Source organism: Emericellopsis atlantica (assembly GCF_019669845.1).
Source record: "Emericellopsis atlantica unplaced genomic scaffold F5Z01scaffold_25, whole genome shotgun sequence".
Classification (NCBI taxonomy): Eukaryota; Fungi; Ascomycota; class Sordariomycetes; order Hypocreales; family Bionectriaceae; genus Emericellopsis; species Emericellopsis atlantica.
This window is the reverse complement of record NW_025764727.1, coordinates 421893-435627: the sequence shown is the minus strand read 5'-3', so window position 1 is coordinate 435627 and position 13735 is coordinate 421893. Positions and strand designations below refer to the sequence as shown.

Here is a 13735-nt window from a genome sequence, read left to right as displayed (position 1 = left end):
GTGAATCGCGATAATCCGGGAATCCCTTTAGTAAAGGAAGAAAGCGACCGATTTAGCAATCTTCTCTTTAGGGTAGGCAAGATATAGGTGAAGAATAGTGTGAATGAATGACTTGATTTAGAACTATCTAGTAGTGAACGAAGGCCTATATTTGTAGGCGTGAGGGCGCTGTAATGCCCTGTAAAAGAGTAGGTCAAACCGAACCTAGTGGAAGGTTATAGAAGGTTTGATTTATAATAGCGAGTGTGGTAGTGCTAGCCTTCGAATATTATAGAAGGTAATAGAAGCACTGTATTTGTAAGCGCTGTGGACCCTTGTAATAGGGTTTGAATAGATCCCTGTAAGGGTTCTGTGAGAGGGCCTCGTAAGGCACTTAATTAGGAGGATTAGCCCCCTATTCTTAACAATTATAAATCAAACCTTCTATAACCTTCTACTAGGTTCGGTTTGACCCACTCTTTTATAGGGCATTACAGCGCTCTCACGCCTATAAATATAGGCCTTCGTTCACTACTAGATAGTTCTGAATCAAGTCATTCATTCACACTGTTCTTCACCTATATCTTGCCTACCCTAAAGAGAAGATTGCTGAATCGGTCGCTTTCTTCCTTTACTAAAGGGATTCCCGGATTATCGCGATTCACTTACCCTGCGCCTAGAAGAGTATTACTCTTTAATAGTAGTATTGGATACCGAAATTAACGAGGTTATTCGGGCGTGTAATCCTTAATATCTAACCTACCGTAATTTCCTACCTTTTAATACTATAATAACCTACGAAAATAGCCCCTATATACGTTCTTTCCCTCCCTACTCGCGGTATTACCTTTAATAATAGGTATTAGTTCTCCTTTATATTTAAATATAATACTAATATTCTTATTAGTAGTAAATATACCGGAACCGCCGCGGTCGTTACTTAGGCGCTACGGAGAGCACCCCGATCGCGAACTATATTATAAAATAAGGCTTATTACGAAGGGGCTACGTTATAGCTACTATACCGACGATAGCCTAAGGCTATCGAAGTCGAATCTAACGATCCTTTTAGCCCTCCTCTTATATTAACGCCCCGATTAATATTAACTAGCGGATATATATCGTTAGAAGTTCGGGCTATCGCTAAATAAATACTACCTCGATCTTCGTTATCTTCTATATCGCGCGATCGGCTTAATAACCTACGACGCTTATATAAAGAAGCTTTCGCTATTACTAAGCTATCTAAGCCTACCTTACTTTTTAATTATAAGTTTAGCCTTAATATTCGATTATAACTAGTTTATTCTATAGGCCGTAAGCTATAAGGTAGAATTTATAAAGCTTTAAGCTCTATTTATATTAGTAAGCTAACTAATAGGTCTTAAATAATAATTAATTATACTAAGTATAAGAGATCTCCCGTTAATCCTATAGGAAAACCTTGAATTCCTCTTAAAAAGCGATTTTATTACTTAATATATTAAACCTACCCTTCCTATTAAAATACTCGATAAATCGATAATCTAAATCGGTATATTATTTTAGAAAACCGGAAAATAAAAGCCTAGGCTATTTATATTAATTTCCTTTAAACTAAGGCTTAATAAGGCTTTATAGGATATACTCGGCCTAAAAACCGATTTTAAATAATTAATAAATAATAGCCGGGTTATTATATAGATTAAGCTTTAATTTATTAAAGATAGCCTTAGGAAGCCTATTACTAAGCTACGGAAGTCGCGGTCGAAGGCTAAATCTATAGCACTAGGTAATCCGTCGCTTAGGGTATTAACTAAAGCTTTAATTCGGGTTAAATCTAAGCTAAATTAAGTACCTTACGAGCCGATTAACCTTAAAGCCTTTTTATAAGACCTAGCGCGAGAGACGCCTAGCGAGACGAACCTATCTAGCCCGCCGCGATAACCGTCCGAGGCCTCGATAAATATTAAGGCAGCCGAAGAAGCTTACGATAATATAATAGATTAAGCGGTTAATAAGGTAGTTAGTAAGGTAATTAAATAGGCTATTAATTAGCTATAGAAAAGGCTAAGGGCTCCTATAGCGGGTAGCGTTAACGAAGAGGTTCGGCCTCGCCGTTCTTAGCGGGAAACGAGGCTAACCTCCCGGGTACGGCGATCGTGATCGTAAATATAGCCTTATCTTATAATTAATTAAATATAACTACCTATCTTAATCAAGAACTTCCACGCACTTTTAATAACTACTATATACCCTCCGAACAATATAAATAATATTATCGTGAAGTCTACGATCGTGGGATTACGCTAAATTAAATAAGATACGATATAATGCAATTACGCGGTAAGGGTAGCTATTTCTGTGAGGCTGCGAGGACGGTGGTGCGTGCGTGTAGTTGGGGCAGTCGGGGCAGGAGGGGTTGATACGGTGTGGCAGTTCTTGATCTAATATCCCGCCGTACAGCCCCGGTCAACCCCAGCCTTATGACCCTGACGAGAAGCCGCGGGAGGCACTGCAGCCGCCCGCCGTATCGTGGGCTGGCTTGGCCCTGGATGTGGATTGGAGGGACCGTCAGCGTGGCTTGCTCAGGCCGCTTACTTCTCATTTCAGCCGCCATGTTCTCGTGCAACTGGTTCTCTTTTCCTCCAATTCTCAAGCGCAGTCGCGTTGCATGATTGTCCGTCCTTGTCACTCGTTTGATTCGTGCCCCCAGAGAGACGGCCATTCGCGTCAGCTTGTCCGCGTCTTCACTGAGCGACATCTTTGCTTACACCAAACCCAGTCCCTTGCGCGCGCTAGCAAACAGCGCGGTTGGGTCTGTGACTCTGTCCTGCTACTGAGACACGACATGCACGACCATGTCCCATTGGAGTGACGCAGGAAGAGAACCCCTCCGTCAACAAGACCAACACCTCTCCCACAGGGTATCGGATCTCTCCCAGTACAGCGACTACGAAAACCCGAGCTCGAATCCCTACGACAGTCCCGGCCCGCTACGTGGTCGCGAATCGCTCGTCAGCCTCAACTCGAGAGCATCATCCGGGACCCTCAATCCAGGCGAAGAGCTTCACGACGGAGGCAGGATCTATTCTTCGCCCACGAGATCATGGACAGGAAGTCTGGGGTATACTGGCGCATCGGGCGCAGGGTACGCGCCGGTTGGAGGGCCCTTGCCATCGAGAGCACCGTCCAAGGCGAGTTATAGGGCGCGGATAGGGACTTCGCTACGCCGACCAGGCACGGATACGATTGACGAGGAGGAATTCGACCTTTCGCTCATGCAAGCCGCGGCGCCCATGGGTGGCCGTCCCGACGTATTGGATGAGGATCGCATTATCGCTCCAGGCTTCGACGTGGGGTCCGCGCTGGGCCCCATGGGCGCACAAGACGAGGCGTTTATGCGCAACCTCGAAGCTCAGGAGGCCAAGGGGAGACTGACTGGCGGGCTTGGCCTCGGGTTCCGACCGAACACGACAGTGAGCGACGCTGATCTCCTGTCTTCTCCGACAGTAGCCCAGCGCAGCCTCTCGCGATCGTTCACCCGGAGAATGTCAAGTAAACGACTGGGACGAGTCGAGACGATCAGATATGCTGGCCAAGACGAAGCGAACCGCCTAGGCGAGGTGATTGAGGTTGTGGTCGAAGAGCCAGCCGGCGCCGACTTGAGCACGATGGAGGGACCGATGGGCATCGCGTCGGACGAAGCGCGACGTTCCACCTTCAACCTGAGCAAAGCAGCCACGACGCAGATCTTCTATCCGCAACCAAACTGGAAACCCTTCTCGATGCGCTGGCCGTATCTTACCATGCTCATCCTGCTATCCATCGGGCTCGCTGTGATGATACAGGTTCTCTTCCACATGTACACGCGCGACAACCCCATCCTGCGTTTCAAGAGCCCGAGTGAAGTCGATGGGGGTATATACTTCACTGTGCGCTTTGGACCGACTATTGTCGCCGTCGTGTACGGCGTGTTGTGGCAGTTCACCGATTTCGAAGTGCGACGGCTAGAAGCGTACTTCCAAATGTCCAAGCCAGGCGGTGCGCTCGCTGCCGAGTCCATCAATGTCGACTATGTCACAATGTTCAGCTTCTTCCGACCTTTCCGCGCGCTGAAGGTTGGGCATCACGCTGTCGCCTTGTCGAGCGCGGCGACGACGTTCGCCGTGTCGCTGGTGCCCACCTTTGCAGCGGCAGCGTTGACGCTGGGGAGGAGGGAAGGGGCCCAGGAGATCTACTTCTCACCCGTGTTCACATACTTGTTGACGGCCGTGCTGGCGCTGAACGTCGTCGGCGGACTGGGGCTCTTTTACCTGTTACAGACCAGACGGACAGGTCTGGTCGCTGATGTCCGTGGCATAGCTGGTCTGGCATCTATGGCTGTGGTCAGCCACATTCTAATGGACTTCAAGGACCTCGATACAGCCAAGCCGAAGGACATACATCACAAGCTCAAGTACCATCGCTACTTGTTGCGGAACTCGTCATTGACGCCAGACGACGAGAATCCGGCATCGAGTCGGGACAGGGAAAAGTACGAGGGGACTCATTTCTCCCAGAATCCACACCCAGCTATGCTCCGCGCGACGGCGAGCATACCTTTCATCACCGCCCTTGTATTGTTCACAGGCTTCATACCAGCGTTTCTCTTCACGCCAGCCGAAGTAGTCACTGAAAAGGTACCCTGGCTAGTGACTGCCATGGCGGTTGGTCTCAAACTCGGCTGGACAGGTCTGGAGACAGCGGTGAGGATGATGGAGCCATATTACATCCTCTCAAAGCGACACGCCCCTTCCAAGATTTTGACGCTGGACTATACAGCCTTGCCCTTTGCGTACATGCCGCTGCGAGCGCTGTTTAACGGGCACTTTATCATGTTTCTCCTCGGCTGGGGCACTGTCATGGCGGAGTTCCTGACCATCCTTGTCTCCGGACTCGCCACCGTCCGTGGCAGGGAGTTCATGCCCAACTCTGGCATCGATCCTGACGATATGGAGTCTGGCCAAGAAACGGCACGGTCCTTCTTCGTATCCCTGGCCACTGCGCTCTTCATCCTGCTATACATGACCCTCGTCTCGACCATGGTCTTTGTGCGACGGCGCCATCCCTTCCTCCCCCGACAGCCGAGCACCATTGCTTCTGTCTTGGCGTTCATCCACCAAAGCAAAATGGTGTACAAGTTTGTGGGGACGAGCAAATTGACCAACGCGCAAATGGAGGACCGCCTCGACGACGGCACGACGTACGGCCTGGGCTGGTTCAAAGGTAGAGATGGCCAGGTTCACTGCGGCGTCGATCAGAAGGAACTGATGAGTGCGTACAAGCATGGTGTCGATGCGAGCAAGGGCAGTGAGCCGTGGAACATGCAATGGGACGTTCTCTGACGGGACCGCCTAGTGGCATCATCTTTATATGACCATAATGATTTACATTCCAAACCGCTTCCGTGATCTCCTTCATCTTCCGAGGTCAAGTCCCTTCACAAGTCTCCTTTTCAAACATATACACCGAGCTAATTCGGTATGCATCCAAGTCCAGAATCGACTAACAAACAGAGTTCCCTCAAACGCCGCGCACAAATTGCATACTCAATGCCAATCTCTTCCACAATCTCTCGTCTAGCGCCACAGACAAAGTTTCCCACTCCCGTTGCCGCCAGCGACCCACCGCTGGCTGGGATGGAAATGCGCGACAGCGGGCACGGCCGTGATGCCCTCGCCGTCAAGCTGGGCCAGTTGGCTGCCGTCGCTGGCAAATACATCCACAAAGCGGTTCATGTTGCCAATGACAAACTTTTGTATGCCATCCCGTGGCGCCTTCTGCCATTGAGGTTTTAGAATCGTCACCCAGCGTCCCGTCTGGTTGTTATGACGGATCGTGTGAGCGGGAGCCATGGATTTAGGGGTGATGTCGTGCCCCGTTTTCCAGGTCGAGCATTCCGGGAAGGAGTGGATCTTGATGGTATCGTCGTAAGACGAGGTGGCGAGGTGGCCGCCTGCGGACCAAGCGGCGTGTGACACAGACAAACGCGATTCGTGCTCGCCCATCAACGCGGGATGACGCAGGTCGCCTTTGCCAGTGATCTTGCGACAGTCCCAAATCTTGAGCGTACGATCAAGCGACGCTGTAGCAAGAAGGTGCGGCTGCAAGGGATGCAGTGAAAACCCGCCAATCTTGTGGTCAGACAAACGCCAAATGTCGGTGGACTTGGGGTCGCGGATATCGTATCGGCCGCACGTGCCGCTGAGCGTGGAGAAATAGAGTATGTTCGGCTCGTTCGAGGGCATGTCCAGTGCCGATAGGGGCAGGTCCTCGTCGTGGTCCTCGGGCGCCCATATCTGCACGGATGTGCCTTTCTCGAGATCCATCTTCCGGATCGACGAGTCGTAGGACGATGTGTATACTGCGTTGCTATCATTTGGTGGGAATACGAACCCTGTGATAGTGCGTTGGTGGGTTTTGAATGCTGATATCACAGGATCGGGCTCCTTGGTATCTTCATCCTCGTCGTCCTCGGCTGGACGTTCCTGGGATCCGTCGAAGATGCCCATGTTCCCTTCCTTGTCGCCGGCAAATACCACAGGCTTGTCCTCAGTAGGATGAAATCCGAGTGAGTAGATACGCTGCGGGCATATCTTTATCTCTGAGAGGAAGTCAGTTGTCTGCGGGCAAAGGAGGCTGGCGGAGAAATCATACCATTGGGAAGCCAATGCTCGTACAACTCGAGCGCACTCATCTGTCCCCTTAACTCTTTAAGCGACTTGTCGGTCGTCTCCGTCACATCGTCTTCGGTGAATGTCCTCACGCCCGGTTCAGCTCCCCGGAAGAGATCCTTGATGCCGGCAACGCCGTTGCCAAACTTCCGACCTTCCACGGCGATATCACCCAAGTTGAGTTCGCCGTTGTGTCGCATCTTCTTGGCCTTGGCCTGCATGGCCTGGTGCTCCGTCTCAATTTCCATCTTCCTCTTCAGCGTCTCGTCTTCGGCATCTAGGCCCGCCAGCCGCGAACTCGTTCTTGTTCTTGTTGCACGGGGAGTGTTCCTTCTCGTCGGTGTGACGTCGGATGTTCTCTTTGTCCTGGGTGCAGAGGGTTTTGGAGCAGGTCGTTCCGGCATGACCTTTTTGGCCGTTTTCGAAATGTCAGTCAAGACCTCCCTGTTCGCCTTGATGTTCTCAAGGCGACGACGTTCGAACACGGACATGCCGCCATTTTGTTCCTTCTTTACGGGCATTTTGGTGGTCAACGATGGCCTGAATAATTCAAAGATCGATTCGCCGAATAAGAATATGAAAGGTAAACGAGAATTGGTCAAAGTCAAGTACAGCAAGCGCAGCAGAAAGTGAGAGCAGCTTGGGGGATGGGTCTCTCTCATTCACTTATGACGTGCACCGTGCACGGCAGCCTAAGCGCGTTAATGACCGTGAACTTTTGACGCGCGAAGTCACGCGTCACCGCGTCTGCGTTGCATTTTCTGCTTATGTAATCCAAAATTTCCCGTTCTTCAGGGTCCATCACCATCGCTTGTCGCACGTCGAAATTTCGCAAACAGCAACTGCAATACACTTTGCGACAATGTCTTTGTCTTTTTTGTATCAGACCCGCACAATACAGAGGGCATGGCGCCTGCCAACGGCGAGGTCGATCGTGCGGTACGCCAGCTCGAGAGCAGATGACAATGACGAGGGCAACATCCCTTTTGATTTTGGGCATGGCACATCGGCGAAAAAACAATGGCGATCCGGCAGCGACATGACGCACGAAGCGCTTAAGGCGTCCAATCGAACACTCTCGCCGAGCGAAGCGCACATCTTCAAGAACATTTTCGACGAGATCACGGCGGGCAACATGCCCAAGCCACGGCGCCCATCCACGCCCCCAGCGGAAGGTGGTGGCGCAGACAGCATTCTCCAGTCGGGCGCAATGACATCGAAAGCTGCTCCTGAGCGAATGACCGAATTTCGCAACAAGTATTTGGAAGCATTCCCGCAGTCAGTGCGCAACGCGGCCAAGCAGGCATTCAACATTCTTGAGACCCCGAGCGAGGCGGAGTTGGAAGAGATGTCCCCCGAGGATCGTCTGCTGTGGGAAAAGCGTGCCCGTTACCAGGAAGTGCGGGACGCCGAGAAAAAGAGGATGGAGGCCAAGATGGAGGCCTGCCAGGATGACTTTGAGCTGTGGCAGGTCATGGAGAGGGAGGTGTTTAGCCTCATGGGCAAACTCGGTGTTTCGCAGGGCGAGAAGAAAAAAAAGACCAAGACGCGTGGTGGCAAAAAGGCCAAACTGCAGGAGGTTGCGGAGCAGGAGTCGGTCGCAACCACACCAAGCGAGGCAGCTGGAGAGAAGGACGACGAACATATCATGGACATCCACGGTGCGCTGTACTCGCACTACCTTCTCCACGCACTCAAGCTGTTCAACACGCAGTTTGCCATACCGTCGCCTTACACCTTTCAGATCTTGCCGCAGGTCAAATCCCTGGGTCTGACATCCTATATTCTGGGCGTGTCGACGTCATTCTACACCAACCTGGCGTCCATCCACTGGAATCGCTTTGGCGACGCATCTTCGGCTCTCGACCTGTTGGAGGAAATGCACAATACGGGTCTGTACGCAGACTATAAGGCCGAGGCCTTGCTGGGGAAGATACGGCAACACGTGGCGAGCTGCCAGCTCGGGCTCCAGGGTCCGTTCGCCAAGGCCATCACAGAAGTGGCACCCTTTGACGCCAGCTTGACGGGGAGGTTAGAAGAGTTGGAGCACTTTGTACGATACTCTATGCGGAGGGACGAGTGATCCTTGGTGGCGTACCACGCCTGTACGATTCGGCTGTACTATTACTATTAACGACAGGACTGGCGGCGTTCCTGCTGGGCGGGATCGACCAGTTGCCCCTGGAAATGTATCATTACCCTCGTCTTGTCGCTGATGTCGCTGTCAGCTGGTGATGCCCCTGTGGCGAGCTCTTGAAACGACGCAAGGCCTGTCGAGTGACTGCCGATAGTGCTCATGGGGTCTTTCGTCTGTCTCCGTGCCTGAATCTACGGGGCTCTGGATCCTCCGCTCAACGGTCCTGCGCTAGAAGCGACGCCCCCTTCGCCCAAAGAGGGTTATGATTAACCTGTACAGGCATCGCGGAAGTTTTAATGACCTCTTAGGGCAGAACTACTATATCAAACTCAGGACGATCATTGTCAAGATTTCTGCAATACAATGTCTGACGTTATTAGACCAGCCCGGGAGCACTGTGGGCGAGCTAGGTCCTTCCCCAGAGCAGACTCCTGCAGGACTATTGATGGTAAGGCTGGTTTGGTACAATCCCATTCGGCGTCAGCACATGGTTGGTCTCCATGCGCCTTTACCACGTTTTGTAGGACGATCGATCGTTTCCCGAAATATTCCAGACGTTTCAGAACATTCCACGGCGCAGGCTGGGATGTATCAGAAGCGCGAAGCAGCCAGTCGGATTGTTTGTGATGGGTTCTTCCGTAGGCGTACGGAAAGGGCGCCGTGACGATCCCACGGAATATCTTGGCGATGGCCTCAGTGTAAGAGATATAAGTAGGAAATTGGTAATCATTTTGTGTTGCGCAAATGGAACAATTCACTACTCAATTCTTTGGTTAATCTTTCCAGGCGCTGGTCGCTTTTTTCTTCTTTGTAATAATCTCGTTATTCTCTGTCCCTAAAGCTCAGATTCCTGGCATTTTTTGAGACGATATTGCTACAGCACCTGGTCCAGAACACGCACATTGAGAAGATTTTTCGAGATCACTCGAAATCTTGCAGATACAATGCCTAATTGCATAATTACAATGAACCTCTGGTTCAACGACAACGCTGAAGAGGCCGCCAACCACTACGTCTCCATCTTTGAGAACTCGTCCATCACACAAGTTCACCGCTTCCCCTCGTCGCCCATTCCGTCTGCAGTCAATTTCACACTCAACAATGCTCCCTTTGTGGCCATCAACGGCGGCGAAGGAATTCGGTTTACTCCAGCCGTCAGTTTCCAGGTGGAATGCGACACCCAGGAGGAGGTAGACTACTATTGGGAGCGGCTCGGCGAGGGAGGGGACGAGAAGAAAAGGGCGGCAGGATGGCTGGTAGATCGATACGGCGTGAGCTGGCAGATCAGCCCGAGGGGACTCGGGACTACCATGGGCGAAGCGGGAGGAGAGAAGGCAGCCAAGGTGGCCGAGGCTATCCTGGGGATGACGAAGATCGACCTGGCGACGTTGGAGAAGCTGTGATGACAGAGCGCTGCATGCTTCGATCGATGGGCGCGGGCCGCGGGAATTATCAAGATAGGAGGTTGACCAAGGGCTGGTTCCTTTGGAATGAATAATGACGCACTATGATCTGCATGACTTTCGGCACATGTACTCAAGAGTCATGGCTCATCTGGCCAGGGGGTTCTAGTTTACATGTAGCCAGTGTTGACAACTAATGACGTGCGAGGAACTGAGTGTGTTGTTGAGCGTGCGTGGTCAAAGGGGTATCTTGCTCCCCTAGGAAAATAACCTTGTTTGAATGAGAGAGACCCGAAATGTAGATTGGCGATTCTGACGGCATTACTATCCAGGGGAATTGGCTTTCCCCTGTCTCACTCGCGGCTTGCCGAGAAAGGGTCTTACCCACTGTCTCGGTAATGCGTAATCTGGAACATAATTTCGTCAGCCCAGGATCTGGGGAATTTGGGGTGAAGGATGTTCAAACTGCAGCTCGTCATGTATCATGTAGTCTAGAGACAGTCCTGTCAACCAAGCAATATGTCACGTCACGTTGAGTGAGTGCAGATCATCGGGAACCTCTCATCTCTCTTGTTGTTCCTACGTTCCTTGGGCCTTCTGGGAAGGCAGATGGAATGTGTGATACTGACAGAAATGCGACCGTGTAGTAATCATCGTAGGTGAGATCGGTCGTTCCAGCACAATCATGCCTTGTATGGATTGAACACCCGATGTGGATGATTCGATTCGAATGTAGGAGGTTGACTGAGTGTATATAAACCAGCTGATGCCACTGTTATTCCGAACCAGCTTTCCATCAGCATCAGCAACATCAGTACTTTCAACATTTCAAGACACAAACAGCAGTTATCTCATCAACGCCATCATGAAGTTTATCAACGTCCTCGGTCTCGCCTCTTTGGCTTTGGCTGCTCCCAGCAAGCTTGCCGCTCGTCAAAAGACGGCTGCCGCCAACATGCCACAGCCAGCCGCTGGTAATATGCAACAGCCTGCTCCTGGCAACATGCAACAGACTGCTATTGGCAATCTCCAAGACATGGCGGACAACTTGCCTGAGATATCGCCCGCATTGAAGGGATTGGTGGATAAGGCTGCCGAGTCGGAAAACACCGTGAAGAAAGCGGTTGACAATGCCGCGAGCGCCGGCGGGGACCCCGAGGCTCTCAAGGGCGCCTACGAGATGATACGCCAGGCTTTGCAGGCTGGCAGCGACGCCATCAAGAAGTCTACCACTGGTGGCACGTCAGGCGTCACCGAGAATGCCACAGGCCTCACTCAGGAGGAGGTAGATCTGCTCGAGAAGGTTGTTACCACCACCAAGGACAACATTACGAGCTTCCAGGACATAATCGGACGCACTGACACCAACCCCCTGCCCCCTATGATGGAGGATGTTCAGGGGGACGTTGACGCTGTCAAGGATGCAGCTGAGAGTTTTGTTGGCACGATTGTCGAATTCGCGGACGCTGTCAGCAAGTCTTCTGCCAGTGACACCGTGGATGTTACTGGCCTCAAGACCGCTACGCAGGGGCTGCGCAATGCTTTGGAGAACTTCATCAATTAGATGTAGTCTTGCTAGTGTCAAGGGGCTCTGCCACCTTAGTCGTGTCGGGTCGAGGGCATGGTGTCAACTTACTCAAGCACGAGACAAGATTCGTCAGCTCCAAAGTCGGGACAAAAAGAAATAGAACGCAGTTGTATACGACGATGTACGCTAGAATTAGTTTAATCTTGATTTCGTTCCACTGACCTGTTTTGCGGCGTCTCATTTGACGTCGGATCAACGTACCTATGTGATCATGACTGGGCGAGAAACAGGAGGATGTGTCATGTCCATGCAGCTTCGATGCTTCCTCAAGGAACATAGGTTTTGTAGCCATCAAAGTTGCCCCTTTTCAACTTGGTGGAATGAGGTCCTCGAGTTACGGTGGTGATGAGTCACTCACATAAGGTAGGCTGAGGTGAGAGTGGCGTCACCCCTTTGCGTTTATTCCCGCCCACCACCCACCTCCGCAGCACCGCGTCCAGCTCTCGTGTCTGCTGCAATTGCCTTTCAACTTTGTCCTCATCCGAGAATAGGTAGCACAGCTAAGAGCGAATCTTGAGCATCACGAGACTTTTCATCTTCCGTCGCATTTGGCCTGCCGCATATAGTCTTCAACTCTGACGCTATACAAGTCAACGACGACAGCGCGATCATCACCACACTGTCGTCTGGAGAAGAACACAACCTCATTGTGTAGCTGTCAAACCGGCGGGTCAAAAATCATTTTAAAAAGAAAGAAATTGCCGCAGAAGTCATGGCGCCAACGTTCAAGATCGCGGTGATCCAGTTTGAGCCCAAGGTTAGTCACTAATTCCTACTCCATGAGACACGTATCTAACTGACCACTCCCAGGCCATGGACATTGAAGGCAACTTTGCCAAAGCATCCTCGTACCTTCGACAGGCTGCTGATTCGGGCTGTCATATTGCTGTTCTCCCTGAGTTTCACCTCACATCGTGGGTTCCCGAGGACCCCGGCTTTCGCCTCGCCTCTATGGAATCTAGTCGGTATCTGGACGAGTATCAGAAGCTCGCTCTCGAACTGAAGATGAGTATTGTCCCTGGCACAATCTGCGAGAAGACCGGCCCGCCCGACGAGCAAGGTATAGGCAACGTGGCGCACTTTATCAACGGCGAAACTGGCGTGGTCTCTGGGAAATATCAGAAGAAGAATCTGTGGCACCCAGAAAGACCCCATCTCGTCTCGTCGGGCGACGAGCCACATTGGGCCTTTGACACCAATCTGAGGCGCGAGGACGGTCGGCCTGTCAGGGCTGGCATGCTTATTTGCTGGGATCTCGCCTTCCCGGAGGCGTTTCGAGCGTTGATTGCCGATGGCGCGCAGATCATCATCATTCCCTCGTGGTGGTTTCCCAACGACATTTCGGATTCGGCCCTGGCTATCAATCCAAGTTCGGAGGCGGTCTTCATCAAAAGTGCTACAGAATGCAGGGCATTCGAGAACACTGCCGCCATTGCGTTTGCCAACGCTGGCGGCTTGAGCAGTATCACCATGCCGGTGCAAGGCTGCCTGGGCCGACTTGAGATTGGCGAGGAGGGCATGCTCGTGAGGGAGATTGACATGGCGGTGCTCGATGTCGCAGAGGAGAACTACAAGGTGAGGGAGGACATGCAGAAAGAAGGGTGGCACTACAACTATACCTTGACGAGGAACTGAGATCGGGCGGTGCCAGCAAACGCCACTCAACATCATGGATCGCTTGCCGGCTTGCTTCATTCATTATCAGATCGATCGTTACGTTTGTGGATGCAGCAAAAGTGACATGGCTAGTAGAAGAAAGGGATTGCTCGACCCCTTTTCTGTCATTTTCAGCCGAATAGTGAGCACTGTTCTCTGAAACAGCTCACTCCCTGGCTCCTGTATCAGATGATGAAAGTAAAAAGGAACCACAAGACATACTACTGCAATTTCATAATCAGCCTATAGGTATCCAATTGCAGATCACTTCCTGTCC

At 51.5% G+C, this 13735-nt stretch overlaps 6 protein-coding genes across 6 annotated transcripts; 5 read left to right on the top strand and 1 right to left on the bottom strand.

The window, feature by feature from the left end:
* The first annotated feature begins 2413 nt into the window (after window positions 1–2413).
* On the top strand, window positions 2414–5373 carry F5Z01DRAFT_662959 (uncharacterized protein). The gene has a single exon (XM_046263997.1). The coding sequence runs from the start codon at window positions 2820–2822 to the stop codon at window positions 5343–5345; it is 2526 nt and encodes an 841-aa protein (XP_046115730.1). The 5' UTR covers window positions 2414–2819; the 3' UTR covers window positions 5346–5373.
* Window positions 5374–5579: 206 nt separating this feature from the next.
* On the bottom strand, window positions 5580–7195 carry F5Z01DRAFT_676690 (WD repeat-containing protein; the record flags this gene model as incomplete). The annotated part of the gene is made up of 2 exons (XM_046265273.1): window positions 5580–6604; window positions 6658–7195. 2 exons carry the CDS (start codon window positions 7193–7195, stop codon window positions 5580–5582), a joined length of 1563 nt encoding a protein of 520 aa, XP_046115729.1.
* Window positions 7196–7397: 202 nt separating this feature from the next.
* On the top strand, window positions 7398–8915 carry F5Z01DRAFT_267619 (uncharacterized protein). Its single transcript, XM_046258642.1, has one exon. It carries the CDS (start codon window positions 7537–7539, stop codon window positions 8755–8757), a length of 1221 nt encoding a protein of 406 aa, XP_046115728.1. The 5' UTR covers window positions 7398–7536; the 3' UTR covers window positions 8758–8915.
* Window positions 8916–9615: 700 nt separating this feature from the next.
* Window positions 9616–10597, top strand: F5Z01DRAFT_267621 (3-demethylubiquinone-9 3-methyltransferase). Its single transcript, XM_046258643.1, has one exon. The coding sequence runs from the start codon at window positions 9756–9758 to the stop codon at window positions 10212–10214; it is 459 nt and encodes a 152-aa protein (XP_046115727.1). The 5' UTR covers window positions 9616–9755; the 3' UTR covers window positions 10215–10597.
* Window positions 10598–11079: 482 nt separating this feature from the next.
* F5Z01DRAFT_676687 (uncharacterized protein) lies at window positions 11080–11778 on the top strand (the record flags this gene model as incomplete). Its single annotated transcript, XM_046265272.1, has 1 exon — window positions 11080–11778. The coding sequence occupies one exon, from the start codon at window positions 11080–11082 to the stop codon at window positions 11776–11778; it is 699 nt and encodes a 232-aa protein (XP_046115726.1).
* A 341-nt stretch (window positions 11779–12119) lies between these two features.
* Window positions 12120–13732, top strand: F5Z01DRAFT_267686 (carbon-nitrogen hydrolase). Its single transcript, XM_046258644.1, has 2 exons — window positions 12120–12559; window positions 12613–13732. Exons 1-2 carry the CDS (start codon window positions 12515–12517, stop codon window positions 13435–13437), a joined length of 870 nt encoding a protein of 289 aa, XP_046115725.1. The 5' UTR covers window positions 12120–12514; the 3' UTR covers window positions 13438–13732.
* Window positions 13733–13735: the final 3 nt, after the last annotated feature.

Bases quoted from the DNA above. Each gene is read 5' to 3' on its own strand.
- F5Z01DRAFT_662959 (XM_046263997.1), top strand. From the start codon at position 2,820: ATGTCCCATTGGAGTGACGCAGGAAGAGAACCCCTCCGTCAACAAGAC.
- F5Z01DRAFT_267619 (XM_046258642.1), top strand. From the start codon at position 7,537: ATGTCTTTGTCTTTTTTGTATCAGACCCGCACAATACAGAGGGCATGG.
- F5Z01DRAFT_267621 (XM_046258643.1), top strand. From the start codon at position 9,756: ATGCCTAATTGCATAATTACAATGAACCTCTGGTTCAACGACAACGCT.
- F5Z01DRAFT_267686 (XM_046258644.1), top strand. From the start codon at position 12,515: ATGGCGCCAACGTTCAAGATCGCGGTGATCCAGTTTGAGCCCAAG. The intron at 12,560-12,612 runs GTTAGTCACTAA...GACCACTCCCAG, and splicing joins TGATCCAGTTTGAGCCCAAG to GCCATGGACATTGAAGGCAA.